Source organism: Oncorhynchus nerka, linkage group LG10, assembly GCF_034236695.1.
Source record: "Oncorhynchus nerka isolate Pitt River linkage group LG10, Oner_Uvic_2.0, whole genome shotgun sequence".
Classification (NCBI taxonomy): domain Eukaryota; kingdom Metazoa; phylum Chordata; class Actinopteri; order Salmoniformes; family Salmonidae; genus Oncorhynchus; species Oncorhynchus nerka.
The window spans coordinates 52,662,531-52,687,743 of NC_088405.1; the positions used below are offsets into that span (position 1 = coordinate 52,662,531).

The 25,213-nt window shown below is 41.2% G+C and overlaps 1 protein-coding gene across 1 annotated transcript; it reads right to left on the reverse strand.

Annotated features, from left to right (window-relative positions):
• Window positions 1-9,273: 9,273 nt before the first annotated feature.
• On the reverse strand, window positions 9,274-24,979 carry lg10hxorf58 (linkage group 10 CXorf58 homolog). Its single transcript, XM_029670333.1, has 8 exons — window positions 24,758-24,979; window positions 24,523-24,631; window positions 22,735-22,829; window positions 22,439-22,544; window positions 12,159-12,290; window positions 11,783-12,006; window positions 10,864-11,023; window positions 9,274-9,877 (listed from the first exon to the last, which is right to left on the reverse strand). The coding sequence occupies exons 1-8, from the start codon at window positions 24,766-24,768 to the stop codon at window positions 9,641-9,643; spliced, it is 1,074 nt and encodes a 357-aa protein (XP_029526193.1). The 5' UTR covers window positions 24,769-24,979; the 3' UTR covers window positions 9,274-9,640.
• Window positions 24,980-25,213: the final 234 nt, after the last annotated feature.

Below are 25,213 nucleotides of genomic sequence, written 5' to 3' on the forward strand. Positions count from 1 at the left end.
CTCGCCAAAATCTCCCCCATTTCCCCTTCACCCAAATCCAGATAGCTGATGTTCTTAAAGAACTGCAAAACCTGGACCCCTACAAATCAGCCGGACGAGACAATTTGGACCCTCTCTTTTTAAAATGATCTGCCAAAATTGTTGCAACTCCTATTACTAGCCTTTTTTCAACCTCTCTTTCGTATCATCTGAGATTCCCAAAGATTGGAAAGCTGCCGCGGTCATCCCCCTCTTCAAAGGGGGAGACACTCTGGACCCATATTGCTACAGACCTATATCTATCCTACCCTGCCTTTCTAAGGTCTTCGAAAGCAAAGTCAACAAACATATTACCGACCATTTTGAATCCCACTGTACCTTCTCCGCTATGCAATCTGGTTTCAGAGCTGGTCATGGGTGCACCTCAGCCACGCTCAAGGTCCTAAACGATATCATAACCGCCATCGATAAGAGACATTACTGTGCAGCGATATTCATCGACCTGGCCAAGACTTTCGACTCTGTCAATCACCACATTCTTATTGGCGGACTCAACATTCTTGGTTTCTCAAATGATTGCCTCGCCTGGTTTACCAACTACTTCTCTGATAGAGTTCAGTGTGTCAAATCGGAGGGCCTGTTGTCCGGACCTCTTGCAGTCTCTATGGGGGTGCCACAGGGTTCAATTCTTGGGCTGACTCTCTTCTCTGTATACATCAATGATGTCGCTCTCGCTGCTGGTGATTCTCTGATCCACCTCTACGCAGACGACACCATTCTGTATACTTCTGGCCCTTCTTTGGACACTGTGTTAACTAACCTCCAGACAAGCTTCAATGCCATTACAACTCTCCTTCCGTGGCCTCCAACTGCTCTTAAATGCAAGTACAACTAAATGCATGCTCTTCAACTGATCACAGCCCGCACCTGCACGCCCAGCATTACTACTCTGGATGGTTCTGACTTAGAATATGTGGACAACTACCTAGGTGTCTGGCTAGACTGTAAACTCTCCTTCCAGACTCACATTAAGCATCTCCAACCCTAAATTAAATCTAGAATATTTTGCACTTATTAGCAAATGAGTAGTGTATTGGTGTACAACATTTATAAAATGAAATGCGAGTCTTTTGAAAATATTAACATGTACAATGCATTTTTTGTAGATTCAAATTTGCTCAAAGTTCTATTAGTTCTATTGAGCACCAACTTGCCTTCTGAACGTTCTACTCTCAGCCTATTGTTCTACGTCACAATGCATGCGTTTGCTATTGTTGGCAATGAGAACTGCCCACGTTGCTGGTAGAAAACAACAACAAAAAATTACTCATGGGACTCTGAGGTTGTCCTATTGTTTCCTATAGGGAAATATAGGTACAGTTGAAGTCGGAAGTTTACATACATTTAGGTTGGAGTCATTAAAAGTTGTTTTTCAACCACTCCACAAATTTCTTGTTAAACTATAGTTTGGTTAGGACATCTACTTTGTGCATGACACAAGTAATTTTCCCAACAATTATTTACAGACAGATTATTTCACTTATAATTCACTATATCACAATTCCAGTGGGTCAGAAGTTTACATACACTAAGTTGACTGTGCCTTTAAACAGCTTGGAAAATTCCAGAAAATGTCATGGCTTTAGAAGCTTTTAATTATTTTTTTGATTATTTTTTAACCTTTATTTAACCAGGAAGGGCTCATTGAGATTAAAATCTCTTTTTCAAGAGCGCCCTGGCCAAGATAGGCAGCACCAAGTCATTACAAAAAAATTACAGACAGACAACATGAAAAACTACAAGTAATCTAGTAAAAACCATTGAATTCACAAGAGTATAAAACAGCAAATTAAAAACATTGACAGGTCAGGGAATCAGCCTCAAAATCCTTCATCAGTGATTTTAAAAACACCAATCGGGACAAGTTCTTCCAGTTGAAAACTATTTTGTAAGGTGTTCCAAGACGATGGCGCAGAGTACATAAAAGCCCTTTTACCAAATTCAGTTCAGACATTTGGAACAGTTAGCAGGATAAAGTCCAGCGAACGAAGAGAGTACCCACCACATTTCTGAACAATAAAAATGCACAAATAAAAAAAGGTAGTAAACCCAAAATGGCTTTGTAAATAAAAGTATACCAGTGACTGAGCCTACGAGTGACTAGAGAAGGCCAGCCAACCCTGGTATACAAAGTGCAGTGGTGCGTAAGGGTTTTGCAGTTTAAAATACATCTCAACGTGCCATGGTAAAGAGTGTCAATTGATCTCAAACAGTGAGCGGAAGCATTCATATATAAAATATCACCATAGTCTAGTAAAGGCATAAATGTAGCTGATACTTGCCTCCTTCTGGGTTCAAAAGAAAAACAGGCCTTATTACTAAAATAAAATCCCAATTTCAGCTTCAATTTTTTGTAAGTTGTTGAATATGCAATTTAAAAGAGGCCGTCATCAATTAAAATTCCAAGATATTTATATGAGGTTACAACCTCCATCTCCTTGCCCTGACTGGTAGTAATAGGTGAAAGGTTCAGAGGTCTATTTCTTGCATTAGAAAACACCATTAGTTTAGTTTTGTCAGTATTGAGGATAAGCTTCAATTGACACAAGGTATGTTGAACAGTATAAAAAGCAGTTTGCATGTTCTGGAAAGCTTTTGTAAGAGACGAGGCACAACAGTAAATAACAGTATAATCAGCATAAAAATGAAGTTGTGCATTTGACATTTGTCTAAATCATTTATATAAATAGTGAATAAGAGAGGACCAAGTACAGAGCCTTGGGGCACACCATTCAAGACAGACAATTTAACAGACATAAGCCCATCAAATTGAGTGCACGGAGTTCTATCAGACAGATAGTTAGCAAACCATGCAACAGCGTGCTCCGAAAGACCTACACTCGACAATCTCTGCCTTAGTATAGCATGATCAACTGTATCAAAAGCCTGTTTTTTGTCAATGGCTTCAGTGATATCATTTAAAACCTTCATGGCTGCTGTAATTGTGCTATGCTTCTTCCTGAAGCCCGATTGGTACATTGATAAAATAGAGTTAGTAAATAAAAACTCTTTTAGCTGTTCACTTACAAGGGTTTCAAGTATTTTCACCTGTGGTGACAGCTTTGAGATTGGCCTATAATTATTTAAAAGAGTTGGATCTCCCCCTTTTAAAAGTGGTAGGACAAATGCTGATTTCCAGATCTTTGGAATTTCATTACATTCCAGGGTTAGATTGAACAGAGATGTAAGTGGTTCAGCTATGAAATCAGCAGGGATCCAAAAGATCAGGACCTGCAGGCTTTCTCTGATCTAAAGATTTCAGGGCTTTATGTACCACCTGCACTGAGAATGGCAAAAAGCTAAAAGTTTGACTGGCTCTCACTGGTTCATCCACACAGGGTTGTACAGAGACAGAGGACACTGAATCAGACAGCCTACCAGATGATACAAAGTGCTCATTGAAACAATTCAGCATTTCAGTTGTCATATATAGGAACAGAGTTCTTCGAAACACATGACGGTAATTCATTAACATTACTGTTACCAGACATAGACTTAATAGCATTCCAAAACTTTCTAGGGTCATTCATGTTATCAGTGGTAACAGACATAAAATATTCAGACTTGGCCTTCCTGAGAAGAAAAGAACACTTGTTTCGTAACTGCTAAAAATAACTCAAAATAAGCCAATCAGCATCAGAACATGATTTCCTTGCTTTAGCCCAGGCTAGATTACAGTCGTTAATAATACAAGACAGCTCAGAAGAAAACCATGGATTATCCCGCCCTTTAACCCTGAACCTGCGGAATGGGGCATGTTTGTTTACTATTTGGGAAAAAACATAATGAAAGAATTTCCAGGCAGTTTCCACATCAGGGATAAGCTCAATCTTGCTCCAGTCAAAATAAAACAAATCATGAAAGAAAGCCTGCTCATTAAACCACTTCAAATTTATCTTACGAATAAAACGTGGGTTTGTCTTTGGAACCTTAGTATTTCTAACAGCACAATGGTAATTTAAATCATTACAAAAAACACCAACCACAGAATATTTATGTGGAACATTTGTCAATTATCAAATCAATCAGGGTAGATTTATCTGGGCATTTAAGATTTGGGCGAGTGGGTGAGTTAATCAACTGAGTAAGATTCATAGAATTACGAAACATTTTTAAATCATCAGACATCGGCTTTAATCAACACCAGTTGAGATCACCAATCAAGATCATTTTACTGTAAAGAAGTTTAGACATAAGGTGCGTCAAAGAAGAAAATGCATCACCGAGAACAGAGGGGGGGTCTATAATAGCCAATCACAGTAATAGAGAGACCCTTTGAAACCTCAATATTCAAAGCAAGAAATTCCAACTGTTTACAAATAGTTTCAGACTTTGCCACACTTACATGGAATTTAGATTGTACATATGTAGCCACACCCCCACCTTTCTGAACCCGATCAGTGTTTTACATATATAGCCACACCCCCACCTTTCTTAACCCGATCAGTGTTTTACATATTAACCTTTCTTAACCCGATCAGTGTTTTCAGTGATCAGTGCGATAAACATTGTAACCACTTATTCAAATATCCTTATCAAAAACAGACTTGCTGAGTCAGGTTTCAGAAAACACAATTACATCAGCATCAGTTGATTTAGCCCAAATCCTAACCCCATCAATTTTTTGACAACAGGCTGCGTACATTTAAATGAAAAATACCAAAACCAGATCTTGATTTAAAATCTGGGGATTTGGAGACATTGCATATCAGGGCCAGGGTTAGGTTGCACGTTACCTGATATCAACAAAAGAAGAATAACTAGGCACCTCTGTTTAATAACCTTGCAGGGCTTCTCTTTTTTAAGAGACCTACTGCAAGTGAATTATACAAGTGAGTTTCCAGACAATACAAAACATTCATTTAAAACCATTAGACTTCGGTAGTGACACAAATTCGTACTGTTCACATCATTCAACAAATACATCGGCACTTGGACGAGTGGACCAAGTGAAAAAGAGCGAGTTCCTGCAGACAAAATGTCCAATGGACGGGAGTCAAATGTACTCACCCAGCGACAATGTTCGTTTTCTCCAGAGTTCAGTAAAGTCAGTGCACGAAGCAATACCACGAAAACTATAATTTTCTCTGACAAAAAAATAAATACAAATTAGAGGCCAACGAAGGTAAGGGGAGAGAGAGACAGCGTGTATGTATGTGTCTGAATGAGAGAGTTTGCGCGTGTGAGGAGATTGGGTGTTGAGGTCGAGAGATCGTTGAGTTTGTTGAGCTGCCACTGACATCCAGGCGAAGAGCAAAAAGGAGCAGCTTGGACAAGACACTCCGCAGACGAAGAAGGAACTCAGGCCAGCCAGAGGTGGGGTTACTTTGGTAAACTTCAAGTAATGAAGTGCCGAGTTGAGGAGGACCCGTGATCTTTACAACAGCAAAAATAAAATAGTTTGCACTACACAACAACGAAGTTACGCAACCATAAATAAATAGGTTATTAGTAGGTTAAAATATACCGATTGACTCAAATTATGTCAATTTGCCTATTGAAAGTGCCAATGTCGATGTATTTCAAGACCTACCTTCAAACTCAGTGCCTCTTTGCTTGACATCATGGGAAAATCTAAAGAAATCAGCCAAGACCTCAGAAAAAAAATTGTAGACCTCCGCAAGTCCGGTTCATTCCTGGGAGCAATTTCCAAATGTCTGAAGGTACTACGTTCATCTGTACAAACAATAGTACACAAAGTTTAAACACCATGGGACCACGCAGCCGCCATACCGCTCAGGAAGGAGACGTGTGCTGTCTCCTGGAGATGAACTTTGGTACTTTGGGTTAGCGAAACGTGCAAATCAATCCTAGAACAACAGCAAAGGACCTTGTGAAGATGCTGGAGGAAACGGGTACAAAAGTATCTACAGCCACAGTAAAACGAGTCCTATATCGACATAACCTGAAAGGCTGCTCAGCAAGGAAGTAGCCACTGCTCCACAACCACCATAGAAAAGCCAGACTACAGTTAGCAACTGCACATGGGGACACAGATCATACTTTTTGGAGAAATGTCCTTTGGTCTGATGAATCAAAAATAGAACTGTTTGGCCACATTGGCCATCGTTATGTTTGGAGGAAAAAGGGGATGCTTGCAAGACGAAGAACACCATCCCAATCGGGAAGCACGGGGTGGTAGCATTATGTTGTGGTGGTGCTTTGCTGCAGGAGGGACTGGTGCACTTCACAAAATAGATGCATGAGGGAGGAAAATGATGTGGATATATTGAAGCAACATCTCAAGACATCAGTCAGGAATTTAAAGCTTGGTCGCAAATGGTTCTTTCAAATGGACAATGACCCCAAGCATACTTCCAAAGTTGTGGCAAAATGGCTTAAGGACAACAAAGTCAAGGTATTGGAGTGGCCATCACAAAGCCCTGACCTCAATCATATAGAACATTTGTGGCAGAACTGAAAAAGCGTGTGCGAGCAAGGAGGCCTACAAACCTCACTCAGTTACACCAACTCTGTCAGGAGGAATGGGCCAAAATTCACCCAGCTTATTGTGGGAAGCTTGTGAAAGGCTACCCGAAACATTTGACCCATGTTAAACCATTTTAAAGTCAATGCTACCAAATGCTAATTGAGTGTATGTAAACTTCTGACCTACTGGGAATGTGATGAAAGAAATGAAAGCTGAAATAAATCATTCTCTCTACTATTATTCTGACTTTTCACATTCTTAAAATAAAGTGGTGATCCTAACTGACCTAAAACAGGGAATTCTTACTAGGATTAAATGTCAGGAATTGTGAAAAAACTGAGTTTAAATGTATTTGGCTAAGGTGTATGTAAACTTCCAACTTCAACTCTATGTCTGTCTATTTTGCCAAATATCTCGCAATGTGTATATTTAGATTTTTTTCAAATGTGACACCATTTTAATAATGAGAATCTCCTCTTTCTAATTATGTAAGGCTGGGCAGCATACTCCGTTGTCGGACACCATTCTAATCAGAATAATCTTCTCTTTCCAATTACATAAGGTTGGGCAGCGTACTCTGGTGTCATCGATTGTTAGACCAGAAATAGTCAAATGTTGCAATTTCTTCCAAATTCCTCATTGTGTAGACATAAGCACACTTGCAGGGATGCAAACTAGTCACCTTTCGGTGAAATTCGATGTTTTCAATCCAAAATAGGTGACCTACATGATTCGTGTAGATCGAATGACAAAAGTTTGGGTGCGGGGGGCTTTGGATCACTACTGGCTGTAAGCGAACGAGTAATGCGCATTTGGATCAATACTGTCTGTATCTAAAACTCAGCCAATCGTTCACATAACAACAGAATGAAGCAAGTGACTGAGGAGAGACTAGACAACCAATTTGCTAGTTACAGCATCAGCGCGTGCGCTCTGTAAAGACAGTAGGTGAGAAGCTTGACCACGGAGACCTGGGTGAGGTGATGAAGCCTACTTCATGAGCTGTAACCGAAAAACAACTGGCATTTGGGAAGTTTGAGTTGAGGGATAAAGTGTGGTGGAACAAGTATTGTTAGCACTGTTAAATATGTTGTAAGCTGGATCGAATTCTCTGTGTCACATCTGCTCCTGCCACACCCCCTAGTGGACATCCGGTGTCTCATTGACCTGCAACCGTTGCCTCTCCCTTTCTCTCTGTGTATGTGTGTGTGGTTGGAGACAGGTGTGCTTGAGTCAGAGCAGTTCCCCACCAGCTGCAACCCGTTCCATAATTAAGAACTCTACAAATATTCAGTGCTGCCACTTCCACTCGGCCAGATCTTAATCTCTACTCATTTTGCCGCTCTGACTCTGGCTCCTGTTCCACATCTCGCTACCCTGTTCTGGATTCACCACACCACCACTCCATTGGATTTCTCTCCAGACCTGTTTACCCTGTTCCAACGCAGCTCACTCCAACCTCAGCTTCCACATCTAATGTCCTAATACTCATCCGAGCTTCCCTGGATCTGCACTCCATATCTCCCTGTGTTAAAATAAATACCTTGGTTCATTCATCCCTGTTTCTTGGTCTGAGTCTGCTCTTGGGTTCCCCTGTGTCACTCCACCTAACAGTTAGCTAGCCAGAGAAATGTTGAGCATCATTAGCCAATTCAACTGATCAAATAATTGAGTTTATGGTGTGAAAATTAGCTGGCTAATAAAGTCAGACAGCTAACTTAGATGAGTTAACGTTAGTAATAACCCACGAAATACCCAAAGAGGATGGCTGCCTAAATATGGTTCCCAATCAGAGATGACGATAAACACCTGCCTCTAATTGAGAACCAATCTAGGCAACCATAGACCAACATAAACACAGAGATGAAAACAACCCCATAAATTTACAACAACAAAAAACTAGACAGTAACAAACACCTGAGAATGAGACAAAAACACACATATCCCCCATGTCACACCCTGACCTAAAGAAAACAAAGAATACCAAGGTCAGGGTGTGACAGCCTGTTTGTTTCATGCTATTTCTACTTTAAAATGTTTTTTTTCTTTCCCCAAGTGCAATATTTAGATGTGTATGGTCACAAGCATTCTATTATAAAGGCTGTCATGGGTAACTGCAATATTAGTGTATTGTTTTTTCTCAAGACTTGAGTGTCATTTGCAGGTAAGTCTAGGAAACAAATAACACCGGGTTGCTTTCTTTACATTTTTTAGCTGTGAGTTAGGTTCACATTAACCACTTTTTAATTTACACAACAGACTGATCATGTAGATCATATTCTTTGTTGTATAATTAGTTAAAACCTGCATTTCCCCCTAGCAGGGATTTTTTTTGCAAGTGTCACCTTTTTGGGCCCTCGCCAGTTTGCATCCCTGACTTGGCACCATCGAGGTGCGGATGTTTCCTTTCTACATTAGTTATTTTTCAGTTTCGTCCTAAGAACAGATTGTAGTGGTAAAATAAAAAGGGCTACATTTTTTGGTGCCATTTAGGCGAAATGGAATTCTAAGCGTCACTCCAGTCAGAGGCTCTGCGAACTTCCATTCCTTTTATTTGCTATGGGCTCGCGCTAGTGTTCCAGTTTAGCCAACGTTATTTTGCCATTTGTCAGCCTTGGGTGAATTTTGACTCTTTCTATTGTCCAGCCTAAGTCCAGACGGCAGCATAAACGTTTGCCTTCTATTTGTATCCATTCCATGCAGTCATTAAAAGAGAGACAACCGGCAGAATTATATCCAGAGCCTTCTCTTCCCTTCCACCTACACCTCACCAGAACACAACGCAAAAAGGTACCGGTACAGAACCTGCACAAAGACACACATGCACAAAGCCCCACTGCTAGCAGGTGACACGTACTTCTCCAGCACCTGTGATGCCACCATAATAATCCCATCACTGCCACAAATGTAGCGGGAGAGAGAACAGCTGACAGGCTTGATCTTAGTTTTATGGCGCAGTCTTCCAGTCTTAACGAGGCTACTGCTCTACCACCTGTAACACGAAAGCCCAGGCCTTAGGTTGAGGCAGTAGGCTAATACACTGTAATTTACACAAGCATTTTTATTAGATTTGTGTGCAAAGCAAGAGAAGAGAAAATGAACAGCCATAGGAGTGGAAGATGGTTTTTGGGTTAGGGTTAGGGTTAGTCTTGCTCAAGTTGAAGTTCTAGTTCAGGTGGATGGCACATTGTCCATATCATCCAGAGAAAGCTGTCTTGTCCACAAGCAGAGTTTCTCTGCTTCCTCTTCCCACTCAGAATCCGAGAGGGAATCCTCACTGGAGTCTTCCTCCAATCCCAATGGCCAAACTATCTGGGGTGCTTCAGGCTTTACACTTCCTTCCATGTCTTTCTGTTGCTCTCCTCTCTCTGGGTTGTTGTTTTTCTCTGTTGTTTCATTATTCTCATCCTGTAGAACGATGTAGAAATAAACTGATCAGGAATCGAGGCTACCTCTGCTATGTCCTGTTATCTACTGCACAGCGCTGATTGATCCCCCCCCCCCCAAAAAAAAACATCTGAGCAAGTACAATGTATGGTGTGTATATAAACTGAACAAAAAAATTGACGCAACATGTAAAGTGTTGGTCCCATGTTTCAAGAGCTTAAATAAAAGATCCCAGAAATGTTCCACAGGAGGACAAAACCCCCGAATTTCTCTCATTTTGTGCACAAATTTGTTTACATCGCTGTTAGTGAGCACTTGTCCTTTGCCAAGAAAATTCATCCACCTGATAGGTGTGGCATATCATGAAGCTGATTAAACAGCATGATCATTACACAGGTACTCGTTGTGCTGGGGACAATAAAAGGCCACTCTAAAATGTGCAGCTTTGTCACACAACACAGTGCCACAAATGTCTCAAGTTTTTAGGGGTGGCGTGCAATTGGCATGCTGACTGAAGGAATGTCCAACAGAGCTGTTGCCAGAGAACTTGATGTTCAGTTCTCTACCATAAACCGCCTCCAATGTCATTTTAGAGAATTTGGCAGTACATCCAATAGGCCCCACAACCGCAGACCACGTGTATAGAGTCGTGTGTGAGTGGTTTTCTGATGTCAACATTGTGAACTGAGTGCCCCATGGTGGCAGTAAGGTTATGGTATGGGCAGGCATAAGCTACGGACAACGAACACAATTGCATTTTATCGATTGGCAATTTGAAAACTGTGACTTGATCCTGAAGCTCTTGTGAGGCCCATTTTCTTTAAAGATATCTGTGACCAACAGATGCATATCTGTATTCCCAGTCATGTGAAAACCATAGATTAGGGCCTAATGCATTTATTTCAATTGACAGATTTTCTCATATGAACTGTAACTCAGTGAAATCTTTGAAATTGTTTAATATTGCATTTATATTTTTGTTCAGTATATGTTTCATATAAACTCACCTTTGGTGTACCCCCAAGGATATACAGATGTCTCATGCGGGCAGCTGTGGTGCGTGCACGGGCAGAGCGGCGAGTTGAGGGGAGGGGGGTGGAGCTAGTGGCAGTTTGTGAGGCATGGCGTGCTGTAGAAACCACAGAAGAGGGGGGAGCAGCAGGAGACCTAGGATCAAGTGAAGACTATTGCCATCATGATGCCATTTGTCATGAGTAGTAAACTCACAGTTACTCAAGTAATGTGTATATACACTGAGTGTAGAAAACATTATGAACACCTGCTCTTTCCATGACAGACTGACCAGGTGAAAGCTATGATCCCATATTGAGGCCGTCATTGTAAATAAGAATTTGTCCTTATTAACTGACTTGCCTAGTTAAATAAAGAAACGTGTTAAATCCACTTCAATCAGTGTATGTGAAGGGGAGGAGACAGGTAAAACAAATATTTTTAAGCCTTGAGACCAGTTGAGACATGGATTGTGTATGTGTGTCATTCAGATAGTGAATCGGCAAGTCAAAAGATTTAAGTGTTTTTGAATGGGGTATGATAGTAGGTGCCAGGCGCACCGATTTGTGTCAAGAACTAGGTTTTTCATGGTCAACCATTTCCTGTGTGCATCAAGAATGGTCCACCACCCAAAGGACAACCAGCCAGCTTGACACTGTGGGAAGCATTGGAGTCGACATGGGCCAGCATCCATGTGGAGCGCTTTTGACACCTTGTAGAATCCATGCCCTGACGAATGGAGGCTGTTCTGAGGGTAAAAGGCGATGTAACTCAATATTAAGGTGTTCTTAATGTTTTTTACACTCAGTGTATACAGTATATCTTCCTATTGTAAATGCAAGAAACCACAATAATGACCTAATACAGTAGGGAATCTCACTCATAGTGCCCTCCTGAGCTTGTCTTTATGCTTACCTGAGCATCCGAGGTGGGATTGCTCCTCCAATCAGAGGGCAAGGAATTTGAGGCGCTAACAGCAGCAGCTCTTGCCTTAGCCTGTCTGCCACAGTGCCCTTCCCGCCCACCTCCAAGCTATCCCACTGTAGGATGTTTCGTGACAGTCCTTGAAGAGAGAGAGACCTCCAAGTGTTCTCTCGCCCTCCAAGGTATGCAGGTAGCTCGTCAAGGTGACTTGAGTACTAAAATGATGGTACATACTAGTGCTGTCAGATTTGTCTGGAAATCATGTCCATTGCATATGGTACAATTGTTTCATGTATGATGTAAAAGTATTGCTCTAAAATGCTCTGAATGTGAAGACTACTCTTATCAAAAATGTTCCCAATCTCACCTGCATAAAGTCCCTCATACAGGTGATATAAGACGTGTCAGAAATCATTCTCCCTTGCCTCTGGATCTCATCAGCAATAATGTGATTGATGAATATCCTATTTCCCATCATCCTGCAGGTGTCTGTTGTGGCCTACATGGAAGTACAAATAGGTTTAGATGATATGAGACATGTCGAACCAACTAAATCATCCACTTGTATTGACCACATCTTTGCTAATGCTGCAGAAATCTACTCAAAAGTAGTATCCATACCCATCAGATGTAGTGATCATATCTAGGAAAACCAGTTCCAAAGACTGGACCTAAAATAGTGCATAAGTGATCAGGATTTGCAATGATTCCTATGTTGAAGATATTAAAAATATTTGTTGGTCTGATGTGTGTAATGAGGAACATCCTGACGCTGCACTTGAAACATTTATGAAATTGCTTCTTCTGGTTACTGACAGCCATGCACCCATGAAGAAACTGACTGATAAAACTGCCAAATCCCCATGGATAGATGATGATTGAAAAACTATATGGCTGAGAGGGATGTGGCTAAGAGAATGGCAAATAAGTCTAGCAATACAGCAGATTGGCAAAAATACAATAAATTGAGTAATCACGTAACTAAACTAAACAAAAAGAAGAAGGAACTACCGTAAAACTTCAATTAATAGCCCAGTCGTTTATTTTCTTAAATCACAGAACACAACAGGTGCTTATTAGAGGCTGGCATTTATTTTGTCTTATTATGACAAAAAAAATAAGAATAACGATTCTTGCTTTGACTGTGCATTTTTGTCAGTTCTTACTTTCGCCACTAGGCTGATTTCTGGGGGTCTACTCCTAAAATTGACTTTTTGTGCTTCACAGTTAGCTAGTAGTTCTCAGCTGTTAGCAGCCAACGGCAATTATGATTGCCATAATTTTTTGTTTGTTATTACTGAATTATTTAATATAACAAATCAAACATTTAACTTGCAAAAAAATCATGGTAATTCATGGTAACCTCATAAACAATTCATTTAGACCCAGCACTTATTTGAAACAGGCATTTATTTGCTGAATTGTGTGCCATTGCCGGCTATCAAAAGGGACAGGCGGCTATTTGAGACTCAGTGTTTAATTGAAGTTTTACAGCATACTGTAGAACAAAGATAAATTATATAAAGAATGATAGCAAAAAGCTCTTGAGCAAATTCCAATTCTAAAAAGCTCTGGTGTACATTAAATTCTAGGCAGAAAAGCTAACTCAGCTCCAGGCTGATGGATCATTCATAACATAACCCTTTGATATTGCCAACCACTTGAATAACTTTTTTGTTGTTGACAAGATTAGTAAGCTTAGGGATGACATGCAAACAACAAATGCTGAGCCTTCATATTCATCCATAACGGACCAAATAATGAAAGACGAGCCCTGTAGCTTTGAATTCCGCAAAGTTAGTTAGTGTGGAAGAGGTGAAAAAAGTATTGCTATCTAATAAATAAGGACAAACCATATGGAACCGACAACCAGGATGGTAAATTACCGAGGTTGGTAGCGGAATACATTACGACTCCTATTTGCCACATCTTCAATCTAAGCCTAGAAGGCGGAGTGTGCCCTCGTGCCTGGAGGGAGGCAAAGGTCATTCCGCTGCCCAAAATTAGCAAAGCACCCTTTAATGGTTCAAACAGCAGACCAATCAGCCTGTTAACGATGCTTAGCAAACTTTTGGAAAAAATACAATTAAACAACTTAACAACTTACAAATTAACAACTTTCAGCATGCTTATAGGGAAGGGCACTCAAATAAATTGATAATAATACGATTGTGGATGCTGTTTTGTTAGACTTCAGTGCAGCCTTTGACATCATTGATCATAACATATTGCTGAAACGTAGGTGTTATGGATTAACTTCCTCTGCCTTTATCATGGATGGACAGTTACTGTACCTATCGAATAGAACACAGAGGGTTTTATTTCATGGAAGCCTCTCTAATGCAAATTTGGTTGAGTGTGGTGTACCACAGGGCATCCGGCTTGTACCATTATTGTTTTTTTTGTTTATTAATGACCTTCCACTGACTTTGAATCAAGCCTGTGTGTCCATGTACGCTGACAACTCAATAGTATACACGTCGGCTGCAACAGTGAAATAAATAACTAACGCCCTTAACATAGAGATCTAGTCAGTTTTAGAATGGGTAACAAGAAATAGGCTGGAGCTAAATATCTCAAAAACAAACTTCATCTGGATCTATTATTGAATAATGTGGGTATTGAGTAAGTTGAAGAGACCTGACTGCTGGGTTGCACCGTAGCTAGGAATCTATCATGGAATCTATCAATCTATCAATCTATCAAAACATATAGACTCAATGGTTACTAAAATGGAAAGAGGTCTGTCCATGATAAGGTGTCGCTCTGCTTTCTTGATATCTCAGTCAACCAGACAGGTCCTACATGCCTTAGTTTTGTCGCACCTGGACTACTGTCCAGTTCTATAGTCAGTTGCGGCAAAGAAGGCAAATTGCAGTTGGTCCAAAACAGAGCATCACGTATTGCACTTAGATGTACACGAAGGGAGAATGTCAATGGCATGGATCTCTCCTGGCTCAAAGTTGAGGAGAGATTGACTGCATCACTATTGGTCTTTGTTTGAGGTGGTGATGTGTTGAAGGTACCAAACTCTCTGTTCAAGCTGTTGGCACACAGTTCAGACACTCATCTGTATCACACAAGACATGCAACCAGAGGTCTCTTCACAGTCCCCAGGTCCAGAACAGAGGCTGGAAAACACATGGTATTAAATAGATCCATGACTAAATGGAACTCTTTGTCACCGCAGGTTTCTCAAGCTAGCAATAAAACCAGAATAAAAAAAACCAGATAAAAGAACACCTTACAGCACGACAGGGACTGTGAAGAGACACACAGGCATTTTTATGCATCTTGCATTGTATTATGTATTGTATTACAGTGCATTCGGGAAGGATTCAGACCCCTTGACTTTTTCCACATTTTGTAACGTTACAGCCTTATTCTAAAATGGAATAAATAAAAAGAAAATCCTTATCAATACCCCATAATGACAAAGTAAAAACAATTTTTGTCTAATATATAAAAAATGTATTTAAAAAATAACAACATATTTACATACTGTAAGTATTCAGACCCTTTGCTATGAGACTCGAAATTGAACTCAGATGCATCCTATTTCCATTGATCATCCTTGATGTTTCTACAACTTGATTGGAGTCCACCTGTGGTTAATTTAATTTATTGGTGTCACGCCCTGACCATAGAGAGCCTTTTTATTCTCTATGTTGGTTAGGTCGGGGTGTGACTAGGGTGGGTAATCTAGGTTGTTTTTTTCTATGTTGGCCTGGTATGGTTCCCAATCAGAGGCAGCTGTTTATCATTGTCTCTGATTGGGGATCATATTTAGGCGGCCATTTCCCCACTGTGTTTTGTGGGATCTTGTTTATGTGTAGTTGCCTGTGAGCACTCCATAGCTTCACGTATCGTTTGCTTTTTATTGCTTTGTGCGTTTCACAATTAAAAAGATGTGGAACCCATATCACGCTGCGCCTTGGTCCGAATGTTATTTCGACGATCGTGACAATTGGACATTATTTGAAAAGGCACACACCTGCCTATATAAGGTCCCACAGTTGACAGTGCAAGTCAGAGCAAAAAACAAGCAATGAGGTTGAAAGAATTGTCCGTAGAGCTCCTAGACAGGATTGTGTCGAGGCACAGATCTGGGGAAAGGTACCAACAAATTTCTGCAGCATTGAAGGTCCCCAAGAACACAGTGGCCTCCATCATTCTTAAATGGAAGAAGTTTGGAACCACCAAGACTCTCCCTAGAGCTGGCCGCCCGGCCAAACTGAGCAATTGGGGGAGAAGGGCTTTGGTCAGGGAGATGACCAAGAACACGATGGTCACTGTGACAGAGCTCCAGAGTTCCTCTGTGTTGATGGGTAAACCTTTCAGAAGGACAACCATCTCTGCAGCACTCCCCCAATCAGGCCTTTTTGGTAGAATGGCCACATGACAGCCCGCTTGGAGGTGCCTAAAGGTCACTCAGACCATGAGAAACAAGATTTTCTGGTCTGATGAAACCAAGATTGAACTATTTGGCCTGAATTCCAACCGTCACGTCTGGAGGAAACCTGGCACCATCCCTACGGTGAAGCATGATGGTGGCAGCATCATGCTGTGGGGATATTTTTCAGCGGCACGGACTGGGACACTGGTCAAGATCGAGGGAAAGATGAAAATAACAAAGTACAGAGAGATCCTTGATGAAAACATGCTCCAGAGAGCTTCACCTTCCAACAGGACAACGACCCTAGGCACACAGCCAAGACAATGCAGGAGTGGCTTCGAGACAAGTCTCTGAATGTCCTTGAGTGGCCCAGCCAGAGCCCAGACTTGAACCCAATGAGACATCTCTGGAGAGACCTGAAAATAGCTGTGCAGCGACGCCACCTGACAGAGTTTGAGAGGATCTGCAGAGAAGAATGGGAGAAACTCCATAAATACAGGTGTGCCAAGCTTGTAGCGTCATACCCAAGAAGACTCGATGCTGTAATCACTGCCAAAGATGCTTCAACAAAGTACTGAGTGCAAGGTCTGAATACTTACAGTGGGGCAAAAAAGTATTTAGTCAGCCACCAATTGTGCAAGTTGTCCCACTTAAAAAGATGAGAGAGGCCTGTAATTTTCATCATAGGCACACTTCAACTATGACAGACAAAATGAGAAAAATTATCCAGAAAATCACATTGTGGGATTTTTAATGAATTTATTTGCAAATTATGGTGGAAAATAAGTATTTGGTCAATAACAAAAGTTTATCTCAATACTTTGTTATATAACCTTTGACAGAGGTCAAACGTTTTCTGTAAGTCTTCACAAGGTTTTCACACACTGTTGCTGATATTTTGGCCCATTCGTCCATGCAGATCTCCTCTAGAGCAGTGATGTTTTGGGGCTGTTGCTGGGCAACACGGACTTTCAACTCCCTCCAAAGATTTTCTATGGGGTTGAGATCTGGAGACTGGCTAGGCCACTCCAGGACCTTGAAATGCTTCTTACGAAGCCACTCCTTCGTTGCCCGGGAGGTGTGTTTGGGATCATTGTCATGCTGAAAGACCCAGCTACGTTTCATCTTCAATGCCCTTGCTGATGGTAGGCTTTGTTACTTTGGCCCCAGCTCTCTGCAGGTCATTCACTAGGTCCCCCCGTGTGGTTCTGGGATTTTTGTTCACCGTTCTTGTGATCGTTTTGACCCCACGGGGTGATATCTTGCGTGGAGCCACAGATCAAGGGAGGTTATCAGTGGTCTTGTATGTCTTCCATTTCCTAATAATTGCTCCCACAGTTGATTTCTTCAAACCAAGCTGCTTACCTATTGCAGATTCAGTCTTCCCAGACTGGTGCAGGTCTACAATTTTGTTTCTGGTGTCCTTTGACAGCTCTTTGGTCTTGGTCATAGTGGAGTTTGGATTGTGACTGTTTGAGGTTGTGGACAGGTGTCTTTTATACTGATAACAAGTTCAAACAGGTGCCATTAATACAGGTAATGTGTGGGGGACAGAGGAGCCTCTTAAAGAAGAAGTTACAGGTCTGTGAGAGCCAGAAATCTTGCTTGTTTGTAGGTGACCAAATACTTATTTTCCACCATAATTTGCAAATAAATTCATAAAAAATCCTACAATGTGATTTTCTGGATTTTTTCCCCTCATTTTGTCTGTCATGGTTGAAGTGTACCTATGATGACAATTACAGGCCTCATCTTTTTAAGTGGGAGAACTTACACAATTGGTGGCTGACTAAATACTTTTTTGCCCTACTGTATGTAAATGTGATATTTCAGGTTTTTATTAGCAAAAATGTATAAAAACCTGTTTTTGCGTTGTCATTATGGGGTATTGTGTGTAGATTGATGAGGGCGATTAAAAAAAATAAAATGTTAGAATAAGGCTGTAATGTAACAAAGTGTGGAAAAAGTCAAGTGGTCTGAACAATTTCTGAATGCACTGTATGTAAGTGATACGTGGTTGGGATACGACTGTGATATGTGGTTGTCTCGCCTGGCTATCTTAAGATGAATACCCAAGCTGTGGGTCGCTCTGGATGGGAGCGTCTGCTGAATGGCTAAATTGTAATGTAAATGTAGTGATATGTATGTTTGTATATTTATGTATATTATGTATTTTATTTGTTGTGTTGTTTCCTGTTTGGACCCCAGGAAGAGTAGCCGCTGCCGAGGAAGAAGCTAATTGGGGATACTAATAAATAAAAAAAACAGTTGAAGTCGGAAGTTTACATACACCTTAGCCAAATACATTAAAAATCGTTTTTTCACAATTCCTGACATTTAATCCTAGTAAAAATTCCCTGTCTTAGGTCAGTTAGGATCACCACTTTATTTTAAGAATGTGAAATGTTAGAATTATAGTAGAGAGAATGATTTATTTCGGCTTTTATTTCTTTCATCACATTCCCAGTGGGTCAGAAGTTTACATACACTCAATTAGTAGTTGGTAGCATTGTCTTTAAATTGATTAACTTGGGTCAAACGTTTCGGGTAGCCTTCCACAAGCTTCCCACAATAAGTTGGGTGAATTTTGGCCCATTCCTCCTGACAGTGCTGGCGTAACTGAGTCAGGTTTGTAGGCCTCCTTGCTAGCACACGCTTTTTCAGTTCTGCCCACACATTTTCTATAGGATTGAGGTCACTGCTTTATGATGGCCACTACAATACCTTGACTTTGTTGTGCTTAAGCCATTTTGCCACAACTTTGGAAGTATGCTTGGGGTCATTGTCCATTTGGAAAACCCATTTGCGACCAAGCATTAACTTCCTGACTGATGTCTTGAGATATTGCTTCTATATATCCACATCATTTTCCTCCCTCATGATGCCATCTATTTTGTGAAGTGCACCAGTCCCTCCTGCAGCAAAGCACCCCCACAACATGATGCTGCCACCCCCATGCTTCACGGTTGGGAAGGTGTTCTACGGCTTGCAAGCCTTCCCCCTTTTCTTCCAAACATAACGATAGTCATTATGGCCGAACAGTTCTATTTTTGTTTCATCAGACCAGAGGACATTTCTCCAAAAAGTAGGGTCTTTGTCCCCATCTGCCGTTGCAAACTGTAGTCTGACTTTTTTTATGGCAGTTTTGGAGCAGTGGCTTCTTCCTTGCTGAGTGGCCTTTCAGGTTATGTCGATATAGGACTTGTTTTTTTTGTTTGTTTTGCTTGCCTACGGAGCTGTGAGGGGAACGGCACCTCAGTACCTCCAGGCTCTGATCAGGCCCTACACCCAAACAAGGGCACTGCGTTCATCCACCTCTGGCCTGCTCGCCTCCCTACCACTGAGGAAGTACAGTTCCTGCGCAGCCCAGTCAAAACTGTTCGCTGCTCTGGCCCCCCAATGGTGGAACAAACTCCCTCACGACGCCAGGACAGCGGAGTCAATCACCACCTTCCGGAGACACCTGAAACCCCACCTCTTTCAGGAATACCTAGGATAGGATAAAGTAATCCTTCTCACCCCCCCTTAAAAGATTTAGATGCACTATTGTAAAGTGGCTGTTCCACTGGATGTCTTAAGGTGAACGCACCAATTTGTAAGTCGCTCTGGATAAGAGCGTCTGCTAAATGACTTAAATGTAAATGTAATGTAAATGTTTTACTGTGGATATAGATACTTTTGTACTTTTTTTCCCCTCCAGCATCTTAACAAGGTCCTTTGCTGTTGTTCTGGGATTGATTTGTACTTTTCACACCAAAGTATGTTCATCTCTAGGAGACAGAACGCGTGTCCTTCCTGAGCGGTATGACGGCTATGTGGTCCCATGGTGTTTATACTTGCATACTATTGTTTGTACAGATAAACATGGTACCGTCAGGCATTTGGAAATTGCTCCCAAGGATGAACCAGACTTGTGGTAGTCTACAATTTTTTTTCTGAGGTCTTGGGTGATTTCTTTAGATTTCCCCATGATGTCAAGCAAAGAGGCACTGTGTTTGAAGGTAGGCCTTGAAATACATCCACAGCTACACTTCCAATTGACTCAAATGATGTCAATTAGCCTTTCTGAAGCCTCTAAAGCCATGACATCATTTTCTGGAATTTTCCAAGCTGTTTAAAAGGCACAGTCAACTTAGTGTATGTAAACTTCTGACCCACTTGAATTGTGATACAGTAAATTATAAGTGAAATAATCTGTCTGTTAACAATTGTTGGACAAATTACTTGTGTCATGCAAAATAGATGTCCTAACCGACTTGCCAAAACTATAGTTTGTTAACAAGAAATTTGTGGAGTGGTTGAAAAACGAGTTTTAATGACAACCTAAGTGTATGTAAAGTTCAGACTTCAACTGTATATAGTTTGTGACAGCACGGGCAGCGCCATTGAGGCTATCTTTAATCTAAAGTGTAATGCGCCATGCTCTACCAACTGAGCTACAGAGGACACATATGTGGGTAGTGGACAAGTGCACACTTCAGGAAAAAGTGTAAAGTATTGAAATTTATAGACAGCAGGGGGCTTCAACCCCCCCAAGAGCACAAACATTGACATCTGTTTGACAACACCATAGATGTCAATAATGTACTTTGCTGATTGTGGATTACAGGAAAAGGAGGACCGAGCACGCCCCGATTCTCATCGACAGGGCTGTAGTGGAGCAGGTTGAGAGCTTCAAGTTCCTTGGCGTCCACATCACCAACAAACTAACATGGTCCAAGCACACCAAGACAGTCGTGAAGAGGGCACGACAAAACCTATTCCCCCTCAGGAGACTGAAAAGATTTGGCATGGGTCCTCAGATCCTCAAAAGGTTTTACAGCTGCACCATCGAGAGCATCCTGACGGGTTGCATCACTGCCTGGTATGGTAACTGTTCGGCCACCGACCGCAAGGCACTACAGAGGGTAGTGCGTACGGCCCAGTACAGCACCGGGGCCAAGCTTCCTAGCATCCAGGACCTCTATACCAGGCAGTGTCAGAGGAAGGCCCTAAAAATTGGCAAAGACTCCAGCCACCCTAGTCATAGACTGTTCTCTCTGCTACCGCACGGCAAGCGGTACCGGAGCGCCAAGTCTAGGTCCAAAAGGCTTCTAAAAAGCCACTACCCCCAAGCCATAAGACTCCTGAACAGCTGATCAAATGACTACCCAGACTTCTGCATTGCTGCTGCTACTCTGCTGCTACTCTCTGTTATTATCTATGCATAGCCACTTTAGTAATTCTTCCTACATGTACACAATTACCTCGACATCGGTGCCCCCCGCACATTGACACATTGACTCTGTACCGATATCCCCTGTATATAGCCCCGCTATTGTTATTTACTGCTGCTCTTTAATTATTTGTTATTCTTATCTCTTACTTTTTGGGGGGGTATTTTCTTAAAACTACATTGTTGGTTAAGGGCTTGTAAGTAAGCATTTCACTGTAAGCTCTACACCTGTTCTATTCGGTGCATGTTACAAATCACATTTGATTTATTTGTACTGTACTGTATTGTGTTCTAATGTACTGTGCTCTACTGTACCCTAATTTACTGTTCTGTACTGTGCTCTAGTGTACTGTACTTTACCCTACTGTACTTTACCCTTACAAATTGAAGGACCCATGGACTCTTGATCTAGTGGTCTTGGTCTTGAGACCACTCAAGATCACATCAATTTGTTTTTTAACTTGTCATGGTCTCAACTCACTGGGTCTGGATCTTGGGACCAATGTCCTGGTATTAATCTTGGTCTTGGCTCCAAATCATAGGCAACCCAATTTGAAGAAGATCATTGGCTGATCACTCCCAACCCATAGGAATCCCCACCCAGTTGACTACTTTTAAATAGTGGAAGCCCTCAATGGCTTATTTAAAGGTTTAGAAAATCTGGTTAAAGTAATGTTTTTACTATTTTGTTAATTTGGTATGCAAATACAATTTATTAAATTAATCTGTAATAGGTTCATCAAAATGATCACTACTGTGCATTATTCTCTCTTTATTGCAACTTTGTCACAGTTTCAGTAGTTTCACAGTTTTAGTTTCACACATTTAGTGGGGTGGTAAGCAATTCAGGTAAAATGTCAAATATGCAACACAAAATATGTGTGTGTGTATTATATGACATGTGTTGGAAGACTTGTGCTGTACATTTGGGAGGAATAGGTTACAAAAAATATATTTCAACCCCCAATTTATACCTCTTATGTAGAATGACCCATACAGTATATTATGAAAGGTGAGATGTCTCTCTCAGGCTTACCTGATTAGATGGTCGGAACACTCTTTTCCCAGAAATATATTGTCTTCCTCCTCCAAGGTGGAAGATCTTGAAGACAATCACTGGAGGAAACTGGGAACCTGAAAATCTATCAGCCAAAGAACAAAAACAGGCCCATTACTGTGTTAGTGAGGTTTAGCATGCAATTTGGTCTCTTTGAATAGAACTACATCCACATGCTTTTTACTGTCAGCATTTTAATTTGGATTTACCAGACAATCTTTACACTTGTTGAGACCATAGCAGCAAAATGGGTATTAGGTCTACAGATGGGGTACCTGAATCTGACCTTGCAGTGCATGCTTGGATCTCTGACCAGATCAGCTTCTCTGGGACTGAGTTGGCGGAGAATAGCAGGTGCAAGACAGTGCTCCTGAACAGTACCATGACAAAAACAAATGACTCACTTTCTAGCCCACTTATAGTGCCTTGCAAAAGTATTCATCCCCCTTGGCGTTTCACAAATTGGTGAAGTGAAATTGAAAAAATAACTAATTTAAAAAAAAATTAAATGAAAAACTGAAAAGCGGTGCGTGTATATGTATTCACCCCCTTTGCTATAAAACCCCTAAATAAGATCTGGTGCAATCAATTACCTTCAGAAGTCACATAAAGTCCACCTGTGTGCAATCTAAGTGTCACATGATCTGTCACATGATCTCAGTATATATACACCTGTTCTGAAAGGCCCCTAAGTCTGCAACACCACTAAGCAAGCGGCACCATGAAGACCAAGGAGCTCTCAAAACAGGTCAGGGACGAAGTTGTGGAGAAGTACAGATCAGGGTTGGATTATAAAAAAATAACAGAAACTTTGAACATCCCACGGAGCACAGTTAAATCCATTATTAAAAATTGAAAGAATATGGCACCACAACAAACCTGCCAAGAGAGGGCCGCCCACCAAATCTCACAGACCAGGCAAGGAGGGCAATTAATCAGAGGCAAAAATGAGACCAAAGATAACCCTGAAGGAGCTGCAAAGCTCCCCAGCGGAGATTGGAGTATCTGTCCATACAACCATTTTAAGCCGTACACTCCATAGAACTGGGCTTTACGGAAGAGTGGCCAGAAAAAAAGCCATTGCTTAAAGAAAAAAAATTGTGTATATTTGGTGTTCGCTAAAAGGCATGTGGGAGACTCCCCAAACATATGGGAGAAGGTTCTCTGGTCAGATGAGACTAAAATAGAGATTTTTGTCCATCAAGGAAAACGCTCTGGCACAAACCCAACACCTCTCATCACCCTGAGAACACCATCCCCACAGTGAAGCATGGTGGTGGCAGCATCACGCTGTGGGGATGTTTTTAATCATCAGAGACTGGGAAACCGGTCAGAATTGAAGGGATGATGGATGGAGCTAAATACAGGGAAATTCTTGTGGGAAACCTGTTTCAGTCTTCCAGAGATTTGAGACTGGGACGGAGGTTCACCTTCGTCACATTTAAATGTCTTTGATTGGCCTTGTCAAAGCCCAGACCTCAATCCAATTGAGAATCTGTGGTATAACTTTAAAGATTGCTGTACACCAGTGGAACCATCCAACTTGAGGAGCTGGTGCAGTTTTGCCATGAAGAATGGGCAAAAATCCCAATGGCTAGATGTGCCAAGTTTATAGAGACATACCCCAAGAGACTGTAATGCAGCTGTAATTACTGCAAGGTGGCTCTACAAAGTATTAACATTGGGGGGTGAATAGTTATACACGCTCAAGTTTTCAGTTTTTTACTCTTATATCTTGTTTGTTTCACACACAGAAAATATATATATTTGCATCTTCAAAGTGGTAGGCATGTTGAGTAAATAAAATCATACAAACCCCCCAAAAAATATATTTTACTTCTAGGTTGTAAGGCAACAAAACAGGAAAAATTCCAAGGGGGGTGAATACTTTCGCAAACCACTGTATATAAGTGAACATCTGATATAATGATTATATCAGATTTTCACACAGCTACCCTATAATTGAATTCATATTAAGGCTATTTAGCCTATGATCAATTTAAATCTGAATTGCAATGTTGTGTTGATCAGTAAGGCTGCCAGGCTTCAACTCAAGCACTCACAGCAGCACGAACAGTGAGCGACATCAGCTGGAAAAGTCTTTTGTCTTGGTGAGACCTCCAGTATTTCTGGATCTTCTTCGCGGAAAATACACGCTCCTCTTGATTGAATCTGAATGATGTAAATTCACAATCAGAGACTCAGAATATATCAATGTCAGACATTTAACAACAGAAGCAGACTTTATCATGTGCGAGGCCTCGTCTTGTACAATTAATCTACGGACCGGACCCTTACCCATATTCCATTTTCCACTCCAGCAATGCTGTTTTCTCTGCCTGTGTTGTATCTTGTTAGAGACGAGTTGCTAAGGGACGATTAGAATACTAACCTCACCCGCCAGTAAAGACACATTTCCTGAGCTAATCAGAGTGTTGGTGCTATACGGAATCGTTGCGACGCCCATACCCTAACTCCTACCCTTAGCCTAACTTTAACCTTAATCCTTTCCTAACTCTAACCATTTTAAATCGGTTAGGGACCCTTCCTTACCTTAATCATTTTCAATGTTAACTTCAATGAGGATAGGAATGTCCCAAGGATCCCAGATAGCATTGGAAAAAGCCTGCAAATAAATGTACAAACTGATTGTCGACCTTTGCATTCTTATGTGTTAATAACGTGTTTATTAACAAATAGTTTATTATCAAGTACTATTATGAGAACACCGGCCTATGAGATGAAGAGCTGAGG

Coding starts and splice junctions, on each gene's coding strand:
- lg10hxorf58 (XM_029670333.1), bottom strand. Junction 22,830..24,522: donor CGCTCACTGTTCGTGCTGCT/GTGAGTGCTTGA, acceptor GGTACTGTTCAG/GAGCACTGTCTTGCACCTGC. Junction 22,545..22,734: donor CACTGCAAGGTCAGATTCAG/GTACCCCATCTG, acceptor TTTGGCTGATAG/ATTTTCAGGTTCCCAGTTTC.